Source organism: Erpetoichthys calabaricus, chromosome 7 (assembly GCF_900747795.2).
Source record: "Erpetoichthys calabaricus chromosome 7, fErpCal1.3, whole genome shotgun sequence".
NCBI classification, from domain to species: Eukaryota; Metazoa; Chordata; class Cladistia; order Polypteriformes; family Polypteridae; genus Erpetoichthys; species Erpetoichthys calabaricus.
This window is the reverse complement of record NC_041400.2, coordinates 35,501,892-35,519,662: the sequence shown is the minus strand read 5'-3', so window position 1 is coordinate 35,519,662 and position 17,771 is coordinate 35,501,892. Positions and strand designations below refer to the sequence as shown.

Here is a 17,771-nt window from a genome sequence, read left to right as displayed (position 1 = left end):
CAGACCCCGACGCCTGTTTTTATGTCGTTCAAAAATACAACACTTAATTTTTTTTTTTCACATCTTCTTGCTTCCTCCAATCTCGCACCAGTTTCTCAGACGCATTGAAATTTGTTGCAACAGCGCAGTTAACAGTTTCTTTCGCCACTTCAACGACTTTTACTTTAAAACCAGCTTCATATTTTCTTCTGATCAAACGCTCCATTATAGATAAGGGATGCTCTTATGATAAAGGTGTATGAGGGTGTGAGATACAAAAAACACAAAACAGTGCAAACGTCACTTCAGAATAGTTCGGGTATTACCGTGTGGTCACGTAGGCACAATACATAGAAAAAAAGGCAGTGTGCTCCATGGTTACTCTCTCAGGTGGGCATTAGCATATCATAATCTCTTGGATGAATAGCGTGAGTTTTCCGCATTCAACTTATATGACCAACATTATAAAATACTGGAAATTATATGGTAAAATCAAGCCCTGGCTTATCTGCATGGAGAACTTAAACGCGAGTATATACAGTAAACATATTTTTATGTTCCTTAAGATTCCCACTTCAATAGAGTACCTAAATACAATTTATGATACAAAAATTGGGCTCAAGGTTTAGGGATGCTGCCTCACAACTAACAGACATGGGTTTAATACTCATGTTGGTCACTTATTGTCAGGAGTTTGCATGTTCTACTTGTGTTTCTGTGGATTTTCTTTTTTTCCCTCCCAGTTGGGTAAATTGTAGACAATACCAGTGTGACCGCGCCTTATGATAACGCTGCTACTACTCATTTTCTGTTAAAATGAGAAGAAAATGCACAAATAATTGAAAGGAAGAGTGCATATAAGCAGCAGAAAAAATAAAAAACTCCTTACATCGTTTTTATAATAATAATTTTTAGGAAGGTTGATTGTAAACAGCTATCTCACAGTTCATGGGACATGCTACGAAGGAACTACATACACAAAATACTCTTTATTTGTGTAAACATATCAATTTGCCCATTTCAAGAAAGTAAATACTCTTGTTTTTGATATTTTCAGACATTTTGTCCATCAGGCATTGCAATCAGCCAGTACAGAATGAAACGTCTATCGATACATTTATTTTCTGAACTCCCACCCCATTCATTACAGAGAACCTAAGTAATAAGATGTTAACCCTGGATGGCATTACTCCCTTGCAGAGCACATTTACATACAGTATATACTCATCCATCCATCCATTATCCAACCCGCTATATCCTAACTACAGGGTCACGGGGGTCTGCTGGAGCCAATCCCAGCCAACACAGGGCGTAAGGCAGGAAACAAACCTCGGGCAAGGCACGCACGTGCACACACACACACACACACGGGACAATTTAGAATCGCCAATACACCCAATCTGCATGTCTTTGGACTGTGAGAGGAAACCAGAGTACCCGGAGGAAACCCACGCAGACACGGGGAGAAAATGCAAACTCCACGCAGGGAGGACCCGGGAAGCAAACCCAGCTCTCCTAACTGCGAGGCAGCAGCGCTACCCACTGTGCCACCGTGCCGCCCCATACATACTCACTCAAGGTCAATTCACCAAAATTGCACATTTCTGGAATGAGAGAGTTGACTAAAATACTGGAGGAAAAAAAACCCAGCAAATAGTAAACTCCACACAGACATAGTGATTATGCCAGGATATAAACCACAAAGTAGAAACTCCTAACTGATGTGCCACTCTGGATTTCTCTAATATGAGCATCTTCATAATAATCTGATAGCCATGCACCTGAACTCCTAAGGGGTTTGACACTGTGCTGGGAGAAAAAAAATATGGGCTCTTTAAGAGATAATGTGGGAGGCATGGTGGCACAATAGTTAGTGCTGCTTCCTCACTGTTCCAGAATCCTTAGTTCCAGCCCCAGGCCCATGCACAATTTTTCCCACGTCACAAGCCTACTGTATGCATGTTAGGTGATCTGGCAACTCTATGAACAAGCGTTTTGTCACTGTGCATGTGCCTCAGTTTAAAAGTCAATACAAAACTGATGGGCTGTAACAAAGGAAGTTGGCTCCAGGAATTCCAGAGGGCATTCCTGAACCCGGAAGCAGTCTTCGGAATAACCCAGAAAGAAGTCTTGGAGCAGTGGCCATAAGTGCTTGTTGTTTTGTATGTTGCTCTCTCCAGAGTTCCCTTACAGTCGTATCCTCAAACCCACCCCATTTCGACAACTGTGTCTTTCAGGAAGTGTTCACCCATCAATACATCGTCCTCACTGGGCGTCCTTCCCCTCACACCCCTTTCCGCCCTTTGCGCGCGACTGCCATCCAGCCCCATCCCTCGCTCTGGGAGGTGGGGGTGTGGTGGCGGTCCTCCAGTTTTCAGTCACGGACAATTGTATGTTGCTCTCTCCAGAGTTCAATCTTTTCATTCACTTACAGTCGTATCCTCAAACCCACCCCATTTGGACAACTGTGTCTTTCAGGACATGTTCACCCATCAGTACATAATTATGCGGTGTATGCTACGCTGCGGGTTGGCTAGTACTGTATAATTGTTAAATTGTTGAATTGAGCACATAATTTATTTTTACACCAGATATTAGTAAAGGTTTACTTACAGGAATAGGCAAAAGAATGCTCAGACATTAAGTCAGTGACATGTTATGCATGATGTGCACCTGATCTTTCATCTATGTCAAAATGAATGGCAAAAAACAAAGTCAGAATTTCCAAACGAGATTCAAGGCCAGAATGTCCTTAACAAGATTAATAATAACAACTTCAAACACAAGGTTGGTTGCTATGTATGCCACTTTCAATTAAAGTGCAGTTGTGCCAATGCCACAAGCCACAAAAGTGTGCACCCCTGTCCAGTAACACACCTCATCTGTGGCTACTGAATGGCAACATTCTTTGAAAAACACATAGAAAGGTAAAACAAGAAACAAACACACAAAAACAATACATTTTTATAAGTGTACATACAAATACATTGAAAGTACTTAACAGTCAGGAAAATACATAATGTACTTAAGAAATAAAAATATATATCAGGTATAGCTCAGCTGGGATTCTCTTGTTAATGTTGCAGTGCTGACAGCAACTGACAAACCCTAAAGCAAGATTATGAGAGTACGCCATGCCTGAAGGGGTGTGATCATTACAAATTGCTCCAAACCCTGCTTTTTAAGTCCTAAAAAATCAACTCTTACTATAGTAATAAAATGAACTATGTGTTCTGCCATAGCAGAATCACTACAATAGACTAAATTCGTAGTAAGACAGGCAGTCTATTTAGACATACATCTGAACACATACAACACGTATTGTACATATTGAACTTCATCCACAAGTATGAAGAATACAGCTACATTTCTAGTGAGAAGAATAAAAGTTAAATAGGGATAAGGGAATGATTCATGTAGTGTAACCAACATAGCTGGCATACTTCAAATAATCGTTCAACCCTATAGGATACTGATAGGTTTCAAGAAGGCTTCTCATTCATTTTTATTTTATTCTTTTGCATTCCCCTCCCTCACATTCTTTATTCATTTCTTTCAGGCTTGAAAATCTGGAATCCCTATTCCTCCAGAAGAATGTAATGACATACCTTCCGAATTCCTTGTCTAACCTACCAAAGATCAGCATGCTTGTAGTCAGTGGGGAAAGCCTTGTCCAAATTCCGACATACATTTGCAGCAGCCCTCATATTAAGTAAGTTATTTTCTGTTCAGCATGCAGAGAACTACTGACTAACACAATGTCACTACCTCTTCATTTTCATTTTTGGTATGCCTACAATACTGTCACTTTTTAAGTACAGTTCTAAGACAGGATTTTTATCCATCCATTTTGTAGTGATTATGATAAAATAAATTATTTTGTATTATACTACAGTATTTACCTTTTATACACTTTACCTTTTTATCTAGCCTGATGAAGTAATTTTTATTTTACTGGCATGTAATGCCAGCTAATGAATCAGGACACATCAGAATTAGCCGACATTTGCTACATCATTATTTGACTTTGTTTTCCTTCCCTTTGAATTGTTAGAAAAAGGATTTGTATTTTATTATTTATTTTTAAACTATTGTGACATTCTAGGACTCATAATAGCATACACTTATACAGAAATGACATTATGACAATGTATTTCTAAGGCTCGTGATTTAAAAATGTACCAGTAATATTACAAAGCATGCTAAAATAGAAGATCATTGAAATGAATAGAAAATTGCTGTTTTCCTGTAAGTAGAATGTGGTTCTATCAATGGTATACTACATACATTTTTTATGATATTTTTATTGATTCATTTGTACTAATAATAAGTAATCACAAAAATGTTACATACTGTATTAAAAATAATAAACTTTATAAATGTGCATCTTTAAAGTATTGCAGATCCCCACCAACCTGAGATTATAATGACAGATAGATAGATAGATAGATAGATAGATAGATAGATAGATAGATAGATAGATAGATAGATAGATAGATAGATAGATAGATAGATAGTGTCACAAGAATGGACAGGAGACATAAAAAGGTTTGGGGCAGCCACCCATATATTATGCCCTGGCTGCAAAAGGGTTGGATTTTGTGGAGTTGTGTCTGGTTCAAAGTCCAAAACAGAACTGATGACATGTGGCAAAGATGGTGATTTTAAAGGTCTGGATAGGAAGTGACATCATCCTGGAAGGCGGAACTGGAAGTGATGTCATCATAATGTCATCAAGTGACATAATCTGGGCCGGAAGTGACATAACCATGGTCTGCAGGGGACTGATAGAAAAAGTCCGTGCATCTCACCACCCCCTGGTCAGACATGGAATTGTCACCATTTGAGCCCTTAAGCTGCCTCCTATGTGCACGTGTGTGATGATAGATAGATAGATAGATAGATAGATAGATAGATAGATAGATAGATAGATAGATAGATAGATAGATAGATATTTATTTATCCCCAAGGGAAAATTGAAACTTTACAAAAGCTTAATAAAAAATATAAATATTATAACAAACCACAACTCCCCAAACCCACACAAGGCCTTCTGGCTTGGATAATAAGAGAACTGCTGCTGCTGCCAAAAACAGGGGCTTTAGATACTTTAGATACAGTAAGATGTAGTCAGATCTGCCCAGTTGTGCCCAGATTTACATTTAAAGGCATTGACATTTGGATTGAGCAGGTCCATATTTTTGTATTCCCAAATGGAATATGCTGATGGAAGTCTGTACCTTCCAAAGTTCTCCTCGCTGAAGTTCTCCTCGCTGACAGAATGAATCATCATTAGAGTGTTGTAACTGATTAAATAATTTCTGTTGTTGAGTTAATAGACATTAACAAGGATGATGTTCCTTATCTCCCTAGACAGTAAAATGGATTAATTCAGTAGTATTTCAATGATTGGATTACAAATTTTAGTTGTAAATGTAATGTGCTTGTGTTTTAACCATTTCTCATTCACACCGATGTCCAGTTCCCCTCCTGCCTTTTCCACTCTATCTGATCATATTCGGTGAAGCCCATGCAGCATTAAAATTAATCTTCACCCTTTCCATCCTCAGATGAGCTGCTCCTGTGATAAGGTATAGCAGACCTCCTTAGACAGTAGTCATCACAGTGTTACCAGCAGAAATATTTAATATACCCCACTTTATGTTACTCAGAGCCTCTTACATTCTCAGATGTTACAGACGTACATTAGTCTTCAGATTATCTATGCTCAAACTGTATCTGTCAAGTTTGTAGCTTGTCCGAAAGACAGTCGAGATGAGCAGAAACTTGGTTTGCGATGACAGCCCAACTTCAATTTATAATTCCATATAAAACTTATAGCAACTAGCCAGATGCCAGATCACATTTAACCATAATAATAATAATTGTTAAACAAGTTTATGAAACACAAGAACAAATATATATTGTGCACATTGCTCATTATTGAAAATAGTGGTAATATTATTGAAAATAACCAAGTAGTGTGGTGGAAAGTAGGACTTTAGAGACCTTCAAATTTTGACGTGATATTATTTTCAAAAATCCAAGTGATGGACAAGCTTGTTGGGCTGAATGGCTTGTTCTAGTCACAATTTTTCTAATGTGCTAATTGTCTTTATGTCATATTGTTCTGTCCTGCCTGTCATGCCAGAGAAGATCTGTCTCCAGCTTTTCTGATGTACCTGTAAAATATTTGAAAGTTTTATAAACAAGAAGCACCACACCAGGTATTAAGGAGTAGCAGAGCAATGTAGGTGCCTGATGAAAGTGCTGGTCAATACTTATATGACACCTCTTTGTCAACAGTAACATGAAGGCAGTACAGCAGGATACATTAAGGTGAGAACAACATCACTGCTATATGGTCAGTGTGCCAATCTACAGCCGTATTTTCAATTTTTTGACACTGGGTTTTTAGATTCTTTAAATGAAAAACAAACAACATGGTATACTAAATAGTAATATGAAAAAAAGTTACATTGTGGTCAAAAAATGCACCTTCCTCTAATGCTGATGATCCTGAGGGAAACTTTTAATCCCTGAGACCAGAAAAGGTGGGCCCAGAAGTGAAATCAGGAGTGAGTTCATGGGTCTTCTGCTGTGTTGTGATCTCCCTGTCTTAGGACAAATGAAGAAACAGGCATGAGACTGTGTCACATACAAATCCCTCCCCTGTGTGCCCGTTAAATCAGTCCTCAAAAAGGCTTATTTTACTCACATATTCAACAACAACAACAACAACAACAACATTTATTTATATAGCACATTTTCATACAAAAAGTAGCTCAAAGTGCTTTACATAATGAAGAGAAGAAAAATAAAAGACAAAATAAGAAATTAAAATAAGACAACATTAATTAACATAGAAAGGAGTAAGGTCCGATGGCCAGGGTGGACAGAAAAAACAAAAAAAAACTCCAGAAGGCTGGAGAAAAAAATAAAATCTGTAGGGGTTCCAGGCCACGAGACCGCCCAGTCCCCTTTGGGCATTCTACCTAACATTCAACACTACCCTCCTCTTCCATCACAGGGCATATTAAAGCATTCACCAGCAGAGTTGGCAATTAACCTAGCATGTATATCTTTGGGTAAATCTGTAAAATTGTGAGAAAAATTCATGCAGACAGGGTGAGAATGTTCAAGCTACAAACTGACAGCACCTCTATTTAATTTTTCAGTCTTTTTTTTAATTACAGACAAAGCAAAAATTTTGTCTTGCTGTTCTCTTTGTGATCTTTTACCTTTATTGTTTTGCTGCAATGTAACAATCAATTATTCATGTTTTTTTAAGCAGTGTAGCCTTGTCAAAGTTGTTCATAACCTTTCAGTTACATTTGTTTTTTACAAACATCGGTTTATTTGTCATACAATAAAAGGAGTAGATAAAAGAAGCTTGAAAGGACTCCAAAATAAAGGAAAAAAATCAAAATACATTTTTATGATTAAGTTTTTATTAAAATATATAAAAAATAGAATATACAAGAAGAAAAACAACCTCATGATGCCCATCTACAACCAAACACTATCCAGCTCTTCTAATAGTGTAAATATAGTAGAGAAGGCAAAAGGTGCCAGGATCAAACTCAGAGTGAGCAGCCATGCAAACAGCCCAGCAGAAGCTGAAGAAAGTAAAAAGAGAGACAGAGTCATCGGACCACAGCAATACAAGACGACTGGCATTTCAAATCAAACCAAATTCGATTTGTCACAGAGATATTAGTTATATTATTAGTTATTAGATATAAAGTTTGCTGACGACGCTGCTATCATGGGCTGCATCAAGAGTGGGCAGGAGGAGGAGTATAGAGACCTAATCAAGGACTTTGTTAAATGGTGCGACTCAAACCACCTACACCTGAACACCAGCAAAACCAAAGAGCTGGTGGTGGATTTTAGGAGACCCAGACCACTCATAGACCCCGTGATCATCAGAGGTGACTGTGTACAGAGGGTGCAGACCTATAACTACCTTGGAGTGCAGCTGGATGATAAATTGGACTGGACTGCCAATACTGATGCTCTGTGTAAGAAAGGACAGAACCGACTATACTTCCTTAGAAGGCTGGTGTCCTTCAACATCTGTAATAAGATGATGCGAATGTTCTATCAGACAGTTGTGGCAAGCGCCCTCTTCTATGTGGTGGTGTGCTGGGGAGGCAGCATAAAGAAGAAGGACGCCTCACGTCTGAACAAACTGGTGAGGAAGGCAGGCTCTATTGTAGGCACGGAGCTGTACAGTTTGACATCCGTGGCAGAGTGACGGGAGCTGAGCAGGCTCCTGTCAATCATGGAGAATCCACTGCATCCACTGAACAGTATCATCTCCAGACAGAAGAGCAGCTTCAGCGACAGACTGCTGTCACTTTCCTGCTCCACTGACAGACTGAGGAGATCTTTCCTCCCCCACACTATGCGACTCTGAGCTGGTCTTCAGGCAGTGGTAGCAGTTCACTGACTGCAGCACAAAACAGAGGCCATTGTTGGGATGGCTGGTATCTCTGAAAATTATTTTTGCCCTGATCTGACATTGATTGGTATAGCTGTCCTGGAAGTTAGAGAGTGCACACCTTGTGATGCATTCAGTTGACTACACCACAATCTGCAGAACCTTGCATGTTTCCAAACTTGGCGGTGTAATGTCTAGGTTGCTTGCAGCAATTGCAGTTGGCATAACCTTCATGAATCTGGATATCAATAGTCATGACCGGGATGGCTAGGGCAATGAAAACGCATAAGCAGCAAGAGTAGCTGCAAAATTGCAATTTGCCTTTTATTCCACAATCATAATAAATAGTGCAGAGCAGTCTTTCATTAAATACAATCCTCAATAAAAGCAAGTTCTCATTTTAGGAGTAAAATCGCTTAATAAATATTTAATCAATAATCCACATGAATATAACAACAGGGATAAAATCCAACAAACAAATTTGGGTTCTTTTCTCAGCCCACTCTAAGCTCCAGTGCCTTTCTTCCACTTTTCTAACCCATCAGTTATGCTTAGTGGGAGCCAAGACACCAGGCAAGCACATTCAACCTTTAAAACTGGCTCCAATCACCTCAGCCAGTCACTTCTGGAGTGTCCAAGCCCAGCTCAATTGTGCTTACAACTGTCAACCATTCATTGGACAATCTCCTCAATCCTTTGGTCACTCCTGCTCCCAGAATGCTCAGTGTACCTCTCACTTACCATGGGGCCAGCTCCCAACCACCATTCTTCCTGTCCATTGCACCAGCTTGCTGGCCTGATTGCCCTCTCTTGCTGTCTCTCTCTTCAATTCAAAAAGTCATCCTTTCTATCTTTTCTCATTTCCTTTCAGTTCTCCCTGTGCTTTTCAATTCTCTTTCCTTTTTTAATCTCTCATCTATCCTGCTCAGGCTTCTTTTATACTTGTGGGTGCAGGTGCCTTAATTACGACCCACAAAGCATCAATGAGGAAACCAGCTGAACTAGTCATGCATCCAAATGCAAATGTGAATAACTGATTTCCTCAAACACTACAGGGCCTCACGACTTTTCAAAGCATGTACCTGCACTCGTTCTGCCTGAGGCACACAAGTAAATAGTGGATTTATTGAACATCTTTAGTCTCTGGGATAGCATCTAAAATTCCTGAAACGTCTAAGCTGGTAAGACATTGTAATGCCTTCTTCATCAAGGTGTTGGTGTGCTTGGACCAGATCAAGTCTTCTGTGATGTGACATCGAGATGCCTGAAACTGTCTACCCTTTCCACCAGATAGCTGTTAATACTGAGGGGAGGCCAGTGCATCTGGTGTTTTCTCCCAAAGTCCACAATCAAGTCCTTTGTCTTGCTCACATTCAAGAAGAGACTGTTGTCCTGACATCAGTGTGGCAGTCTCTCCACTTTATCCAGGTAAGTGTTCTCACTGTTGTTAGATATCAAGCCCACCACAACTGTGTCATCAGCAAACTTGACAATGATATTAGAGACATGTGCAGCTATACAGTCTGGTGTATAGAGGGAGTACAGAAGAGGACTCAGAACACAGCCCTGTGGAGACCCTGTGTTGAGGGAGATGGATGATAAAGCGTGGCCACCCACTTAGACCACCTGTCAAGAATTTAAAAACCCATCTGCACATTGAAGTACTCAGACACAGCTCCCTGAGCTTCATGGTGAGCTGAGAGGGGTTTATTGTGTTAAATGAGGACTTACAGTCTATACATAGCAATAGCAATATGCAATTTGTAGTATAATTTTTTTTATAAAAAATTAAAATATGCATGCCTTACAACAGACTGGCGCCCTTTTCCAGGGTTTGTTCCTGCCTTGTGCCCCACATCCTTGTTCAGGACTAAACGAGTCAGAAAATGAATAACTGACTAAAAATATGCAATAGACAGACATCCAACCAAGGTCTTCATCTTTTTTTGTACCCAAAGCTTCTGACTTCTTAAATGGCCTAAGGAGATACTAAATAAAATGAATCAGTAGAAAAATAAATGTATTATGATTGACCCAAGCCACTAAAATCTTCTTCTTCTTCTTTCGGCTGCTCCCATTAGGGGTCGCCACAGCGGATCATCTTCTTCCATATCTTTCTGTCCTCTGCATCTTGTTATGTTACACCCATCACCTGCATGTCCTCTCTCACCACATCCATAAACCTTCTCTTAGGCCTTCCTCTTTTTCTCTTGCCTGGCAGCTCTATCCTTAGCATCCTTCTCCCAATATACTCAAACCAACACAATCTCGCCTCTCTGACTTTGTTTCCCAACCGTCCAACTTGAGCAGATCCTCTAATGTACTCATTTCTAATCCTACCCATCCTTGTCACACCCAATGCAAATCTTAACATCTTTAACTCTGCTACTTCCAGCTCTGTCTCCTGCTTTCTGGTCAGTGCCACCATCTCCAGTCCATATAACATAGCTGGTCTCACTACCGTCCTGTAGACCTTCCCTTTCACTCTTGCTGATATCCGTCTGTCACAAATCACTCCTGACACTCTTCTCCACCCATTCCATCCTCCCTGCACTCTCTTTTTAACCTCTCTTCCACAATCCCCATTACTATGTACTGTTAATCCCAAGTATTTAAACTCATCCACCTTTGCCAACTCTATTCCTTGCATCCTCACCATTCCACTGACCTCTCTCTCATTTACACACATGTATTCTGTCTTGTTCCTACTGACCTTCATTCCTCTCCTCTCTAGAGCAAATCTCCACCTCTCCAGGATCTCCTCAACCTGCCACCTACTCTCACTACAGATCACAATGTCATCAGCAAACATCATAGTCCACAGGGACTCCTGTCTAATTTCATCTGTCAACCTGTCCATCACCATTGCAAATAAGAAAGGGCTCAGAGCTCATCCATAATGTAATCCCACATCCACCTTGAATGCATCTGTCACTCCTACTGCAGACCTCACCATGGTCACACTTCCCTTGTACATATACTGTACAACTCTTACATACTTCTTTGCCACTCCCGACTTCCTCATACAATAGCACAACTCCTTTTGAGACACCCTGTCATATGCTTTCTCCAGGTCCACAAAGACACAATGCAGCTCCTTCTGGCCTTTTCTATACTTCTTCATCAACATCCTCAGAGCAAACATCGCATCTGTGATAGATAGATAGATAGATAGATAGATAGATAGATAGATAGATAGATAGATAGATAGATAGATAGATAGATAGATAGATAGATAGATAGATAGATAGATAGATAGATAGATACTTTATTAATCCCAATGGGAAATTCACATTCTTCAGCAGCAGCATACTGATACAATAAATTATATTAAATTAAAGAATGATAATAATGCAGGTGAAAAAACAGACAATAACTATGTATAATGTTAAATGATAATGTTTACCCCCCCCCCCCCCCCCCCCCCCCCCCGGGTGGAATTAAAGAGTCGCATAGTTTGGGGGAGGAACGATCTCCTCAATCTGTCAGTGGAGCAGGACAGTGACAGCAGTCTGTCGCTGAAGCTGCTCTTCTGTCTGGAGATGATACTATTAAGTGGATGCAGTGGATTCTCCATAATTGATAGGAGCCTGCTGAGCGCCCTTCTCTCTGCCACAGATGTTAAACTGTCAAGCTCCATGCCAACAATAGAGCTTGCCTTCCTCACCAGTTTGTCCAGGCGTGAGGCGTCTTTCCTCTTAATGCTGCCTCCACAGCACACCACCGCGTAGAAGAGGGCGCTCACCACAACTGTCTGATAGAACATCTGCAGCATCTTATTGCAGATGTTGAAGGACGCCAGCCTTCTAAGGTAGTATAACCGGCTCTGTCCTTTCTTGCACAGCGCATCAGTATTGGCAGTCCAGTCTAATTTATCATCCAGCTGCACTCCCAAATATTTATAGGTCTGTGGTGCTCTTTCTTGGCATTAAACCATACTGCTGCTCACTAATCATCTCCTCCCTTCTTAATCTAGCTTCCACTACTCTTTCCCACAACTTCATTCTGTGGCTCATCAATTTTATCCCCCTGTAGTTACTACAGTCCTGCACATCCCCCTTATTCTTAAATGTCGGCAGCAGTACACTTCTTCTCCACTCCTCAGGCATCCACTCACTTTCCAAGATTCCATTAAACACTCTGGTTAAAAACTCCACTGCCATCTCTCCTAAACACCTCCATGCTTCCACATGTATGTTATCTGGACCAACGGCTTTTCCATTCTTCATCCTCTTCATAGCTGTCCTTACTTCCTCCTTGCTAATCCGTTGCACTTCCTGATTCACTATCTCCACATCATCCAACCTCTTCTCTCTGTCTCGTTCTCTTCATTCATCAGCCTCTCAAAGTACTCTTTCCATCTGCTCAACACACTCTCCTTGCTTGTGAGTACGTTTCCATCTTTTTCCTTTATCACCCTAACCTGCTGCACATCTTTCCCAGCTTGGTGCCTCTATCTAGCCAATCGGTACAGGTCCTTTTCTCCCTCCTTAGTGTTCAACCTCTCATACAACTCATCATATGCCTTTTCTTTAGCCTTTGCCACCTCTCTCTTCACCTTGCGCCTTATCTCCTTGTACTCTTGTCTACTTTCTGCATCTCTCTGACTATCCCACTTCTTCTTTGCCATCCTCTTCCTCTGTACACTCTCCAATAAAGTAACACTCATAAAACAGATTCTAGTTATTCCAAGTACAACAGTTTTCTGCTAATAACGAATCTAATATGAGCCCTGTATGTATTAATAAAAGCTATTATAAAATGTATCCTAAAGATTTAAAAGTATATTCCAAACTTCTAATCACTACATTTTTGCAGTATATTCTACTGCTTACTTTATCATAGAATAGTTAACCATCGGTCATGGTTACCCTTGAGGTAATCTGCAATGACACTAAGACATTATCCTCTTGTCATGCTAATAAAACACATTCCGTGTTGCAGAATAGTGTGAATGCAACTTGGTGAATTGCAGAATATTGTTTAAAATTTACCATGTGCTGTATCTAATCCAGATATTGTGCCTGGTAATATCTATATGCACTTTTTACTGTTATTGACTGCAGAACCAAAGTGAAACTGCAGACATGTTTTGCATTATTTACTTCTAATGAGAGGCAGTAATGCAGATGGCTGAACTCAAATGATAATTATTACATGTTGCAAGAATTTTACATTTAAATGACATGCATATTTTCCAATATTTCATTTTTGTGTTGCATAGATTTTAAAAGTAAATTAAAAAGAAATACAAAAAAGCTTTACACCATAATGGTTTATTTGTGAAACCCAGCAAAATGATATAAATAGCAGAATGGTGAAAAGGTGTTTAACAAGTTTTCATATGTTTAGAAGGTGGGACACACTGTTAGAATATATTATAAAGATATTGATTTTCTATTAATATTATTTTAACCCAAACCTACAGTACTTTTAGTGATTTTTAAAAACTTACAAGCATGTTTCCATTTTTTGGGTTACTTAATCTAATTCAGTTAAACAGGAGACTGGAACCAAACTGGCAGCACAGAAATAAACTCTGGATGAGGCATCAGTTCATTACAGTTGTTATGCCATTTTAGTTTAAATTTAATAACCTTTTTAGATGAATTGAGCATTGCTAACAGAGAAGTGCTATTTTAAAGTAACAATTATAAAGTTTAATATTTGAATGTTTTAATTGCACTTTGAGATAAAAAATCTTTTACCATTGATAGAATGTGAGAGTGATCATATAGATACTTTGGTGACAATACAGATCACTGTCCCAACTGATAAAACTGCAAATGTAAGGTTACCAGATGTCTCAAGCTACTTTTTGTAGTGTCAGTTTTTTCATGTAGGTTTTAATTGGCATGTCAGATTATTGCACACATGAAGGGCAGTAGTACAAGTGGGTGGCAGAGACATGCTAATTGTATAATGTGAGATGTGCCATTGACAGGAAGGAGAGAAGATGCTCCAAGAAGTGCAGAAAGTGGTGACGGGGGGGATGGAGATTCAGAAGAAGATCCAAGTTGGTGATGTGTACAAAAGATGAGACAGAGGGATATAAATATTGGCAACTACAATGTTAAGGGTGAAAAAGTAGACACTGCTTGTATGTCAAGATAATGAAAGGAAAATGTGACATTCTGAAGCAATGGATGAATGTGATGTGTTAAGGGAGGAATATTAATTAAGCTATGGAAGGGAGCTACCCAGAGTTGTTTTCCATTTTTAGTTTCTTTTCCTATAGTGAATGGTAATACTTTGAAGAAATGTTAATTGAAACACATAATTTCGTCACTAGAAGGCAGGGTGCTTTCTGAGTCTAGTTTGAACGTTCTCTTCATGTCTACATACACTTCTTTCCACCCACTGAAGCCATGCTGTAGGTTGACCTGTGACTCAAGCTCATCTGGGTCAGTGTGTGTGAACGTGACCTGTGAGGAGTTGGTGTTGTCCCACTGACAAAGACATTTGCGTCAAATGAGTGCCAACAAACACACCTGGCCAAAGGATGTGTTCACAAACACACAGTAAAAATACAAGAGCGACAAAGTGCACAGTTAGTAGAATTTTATGAAGTGGTTGCTTACAAAACTGAATAAACGTTTCACCTGCATGTTGTTGTTAGTGTTACATTTTCTGTTTTGTATTGATTAGCCTGCTGCTTTTTAGAAGATTGTGAGTACATTCCTACCCCAATAAGAGATATTTAAATTAAGATATGTCCTGCTTAATCGCTGTCTGCGGCAAATGATACCAGCATATGGATGGGGGCTGCATTTTTCCTTATGATTTCACGTAATGTGGAAAAATTGTACAGTATAAGTACACTATAATTTTTAGTTTCTCTTCATTTATTGTTTCTTTTGCTATTTCGTTAATTTAATTTATATTATTTTTATAAAAAAAGAAGTTCTTTTCAGTAAACAATACAATCTCTTCAGCAATAAAATCACAATTGACGAGAAGCTTGTATATCATAATTAATACTGTATTTATATGTGTACTGCATATGCAAAAAGCCTTTGGCAACTGAATCCATAAATCTTAAAAACTTTCGCTGAAACACCAGCTGTAATATATCACATCTTTCAAGCTGCACCTTTGATAGGAAGCATAATTGTTACAATTGTGTGGTAATGATTAATTCTTAGTAATTTAAAGCACAACACACACCCTTATGCCATATTATATACAGTGAATAAAAATGCACATTTAGAGGTTTGGACTGGGATCCTACAGGAATCAACCTGGACATTGTGGGTAAAAAAACATTTCACTCTCAAGTGGATTAGAATTGGTGGACAGCTTTGAGAAATGGGGGATGACAAATTACCTATAATGCGCAGTACAACGCTAGTAAAATGTTACTGCTTTGAATATGAACAAAAATATTACATCATGAAATGTCATGTTTACGTATTAAAATCCAATATTTATGCTTTTATATTTAGAATTTTAATTCTGAGCACAAGATATTCAAAGCATATTTATAAAACAGAACAAGCAGATATGCAAAGGGCATTCTAAACTGACCAGTATGACCAGTATAATCCAGGGAATGTCAGATAAATGAAGCAGGTTCTCAGAAGGGAAGGAGCTGAACTATCTGCATTGTTCACCATCCAAACCAAATTGTGTTTCAGGGAGGAGCAAGATATGCTCTCTGCTAGTATTAAACAATGAAAACAATGATCTGCGTTGAATCAGTGCATGAAAATATTTGCCATATGATTTTGTAGCTGCAAAAGGCTTTGTGCAGCTTGTTCAACCCTATATTGATAGGATAGTTAAATACGGCAGATTTGATATCTGCATATGAGTTATGCTTCTAAATACAATACGCTAAAGTATAAAAAAAACACATTTTGTTTATATTTATTTAATTTTAGGAGCTCTGAAATACAGATGTTACCATTTAATGGATACTGTGATCATATATCTTTGATGTATGTGTGTTCATCATGAACAAGATCTTACTGCATGTGATGCAGTTTCCGTATGAACCCTTCAATAAACCAAAGTGAAAATAAAAGATCTGAAGCCGAATGATCACTTTAAGTTCAAGTTCAAGCACTTTATTGTCATTGTGTAACACAATGAAATTACTTTTTGTGACAGCCCCAAGGTGCATTTAAGAAAAGTCAAATAATTCCAAATATGTCGTTTACAGTGTTAAGTGATCAAGTAACCAGAGCAAATTATTATTGCTCAAAGTATGGCAGCATAAATTGTTATTGCACCTGTTAATGAATAGTACATTACATATTCTATATTGTATTACATTAGCATATTGCACATTACCAATATAGCTTATTGCACATGTTCAATTAAAAATGATCTCAGAGTGAGGAGATTCAGAGTTCAGAAAGTTTATGGCAGATGGGAAAAAGCTATTTTTTAGTCTGTTTGTGTGTACACGGATTGACCTAAAAAGTCTTCCTGACGGGAGGAGCTCAAACAAAGAATTTCCAGGATGAGTTTTGTCCTTGAGAATGTTTTTGGCCCTTCTCACACAGCGAGTCTTATACAAGAGTTCGAGTGATGGCAGTTCAGTCCCAGTAATGGCCTCTGCTGTTTTTAATACCCGCTGCAGGGCTTCTTTAGCAGCCTTGGTGCAGCTGTTGTACCAGGCCATCATACAGTTAGGTAAGATGCTCTCTATAGTGCATCTATAGAAATTAACCAGCAGCTTCTGGGGGAGTTCAGCTCTCCTTAGCTTCCTGAGAAAATAGAGGCGTTGTTGTGCTTTGCCTATTATAGCCAAGTTGTTGTCAGCCCAGGACAGGTCCTCTGAGATGGTGACTCCTAGAAACTTAAAGCTGGAAACTCTCTCCACAGCATCTGCATTGATTGTTATCGGACTGAGATTGGTCTTTTTAGTGGTCCTAAAGTCCAGAATATCTTCTTTGGTCTTTTTGGTATTTAAGACCAGGTTGTTGGTGTTGCACCATGCTGTCAGATTGTGAACCTCTTCCCTGTATGCAGCTTCATTGTTGTCTGTTACAAGCCCAATGACAGTTGTATCATCCGCAAATTTAACAATAATGTTTGATTGGTGGATGGGTTGACAGTCATGGGTGAAGAGTGCATAGAGAAGGGGACTTAGTACACATCCTTGTGGCACACCAGTGCTCAGGGTAAGGGTGGAGGATGTGTGTCTGCCCATCCTGACAGACTGGGGGCAGTTGGTGAAAAAATCCAGTAACCAGTTGCATATGGACGGAGTAAGTCCTACTGCATAGAGTTTTGGATCCGCTGGTTAGGTATAATGGTATTAAATGCAGAGCTGTAGTCAATGAAGAGCATCCTAACATAGGTGTTGGGCTTTTCCAGGTGCGAGAAGGCAGCATGT

General features: G+C 39.2%; 1 protein-coding gene across 1 annotated transcript in view; it reads left to right on the top strand.

Moving 5' to 3' along the window:
• The window catches only part of lrrc2 (leucine rich repeat containing 2), a 123,366-nt gene that overhangs the window by 79,472 nt on the left and 26,123 nt on the right, over positions 1 to 17,771 (top strand). The window contains exon 7 of the mRNA XM_051929596.1: positions 3,539 to 3,691. Coding sequence (XP_051785556.1) covers positions 3,539 to 3,691 — 153 coding nt within the window. The remainder of the gene's footprint in view (positions 1 to 3,538; positions 3,692 to 17,771) is intronic.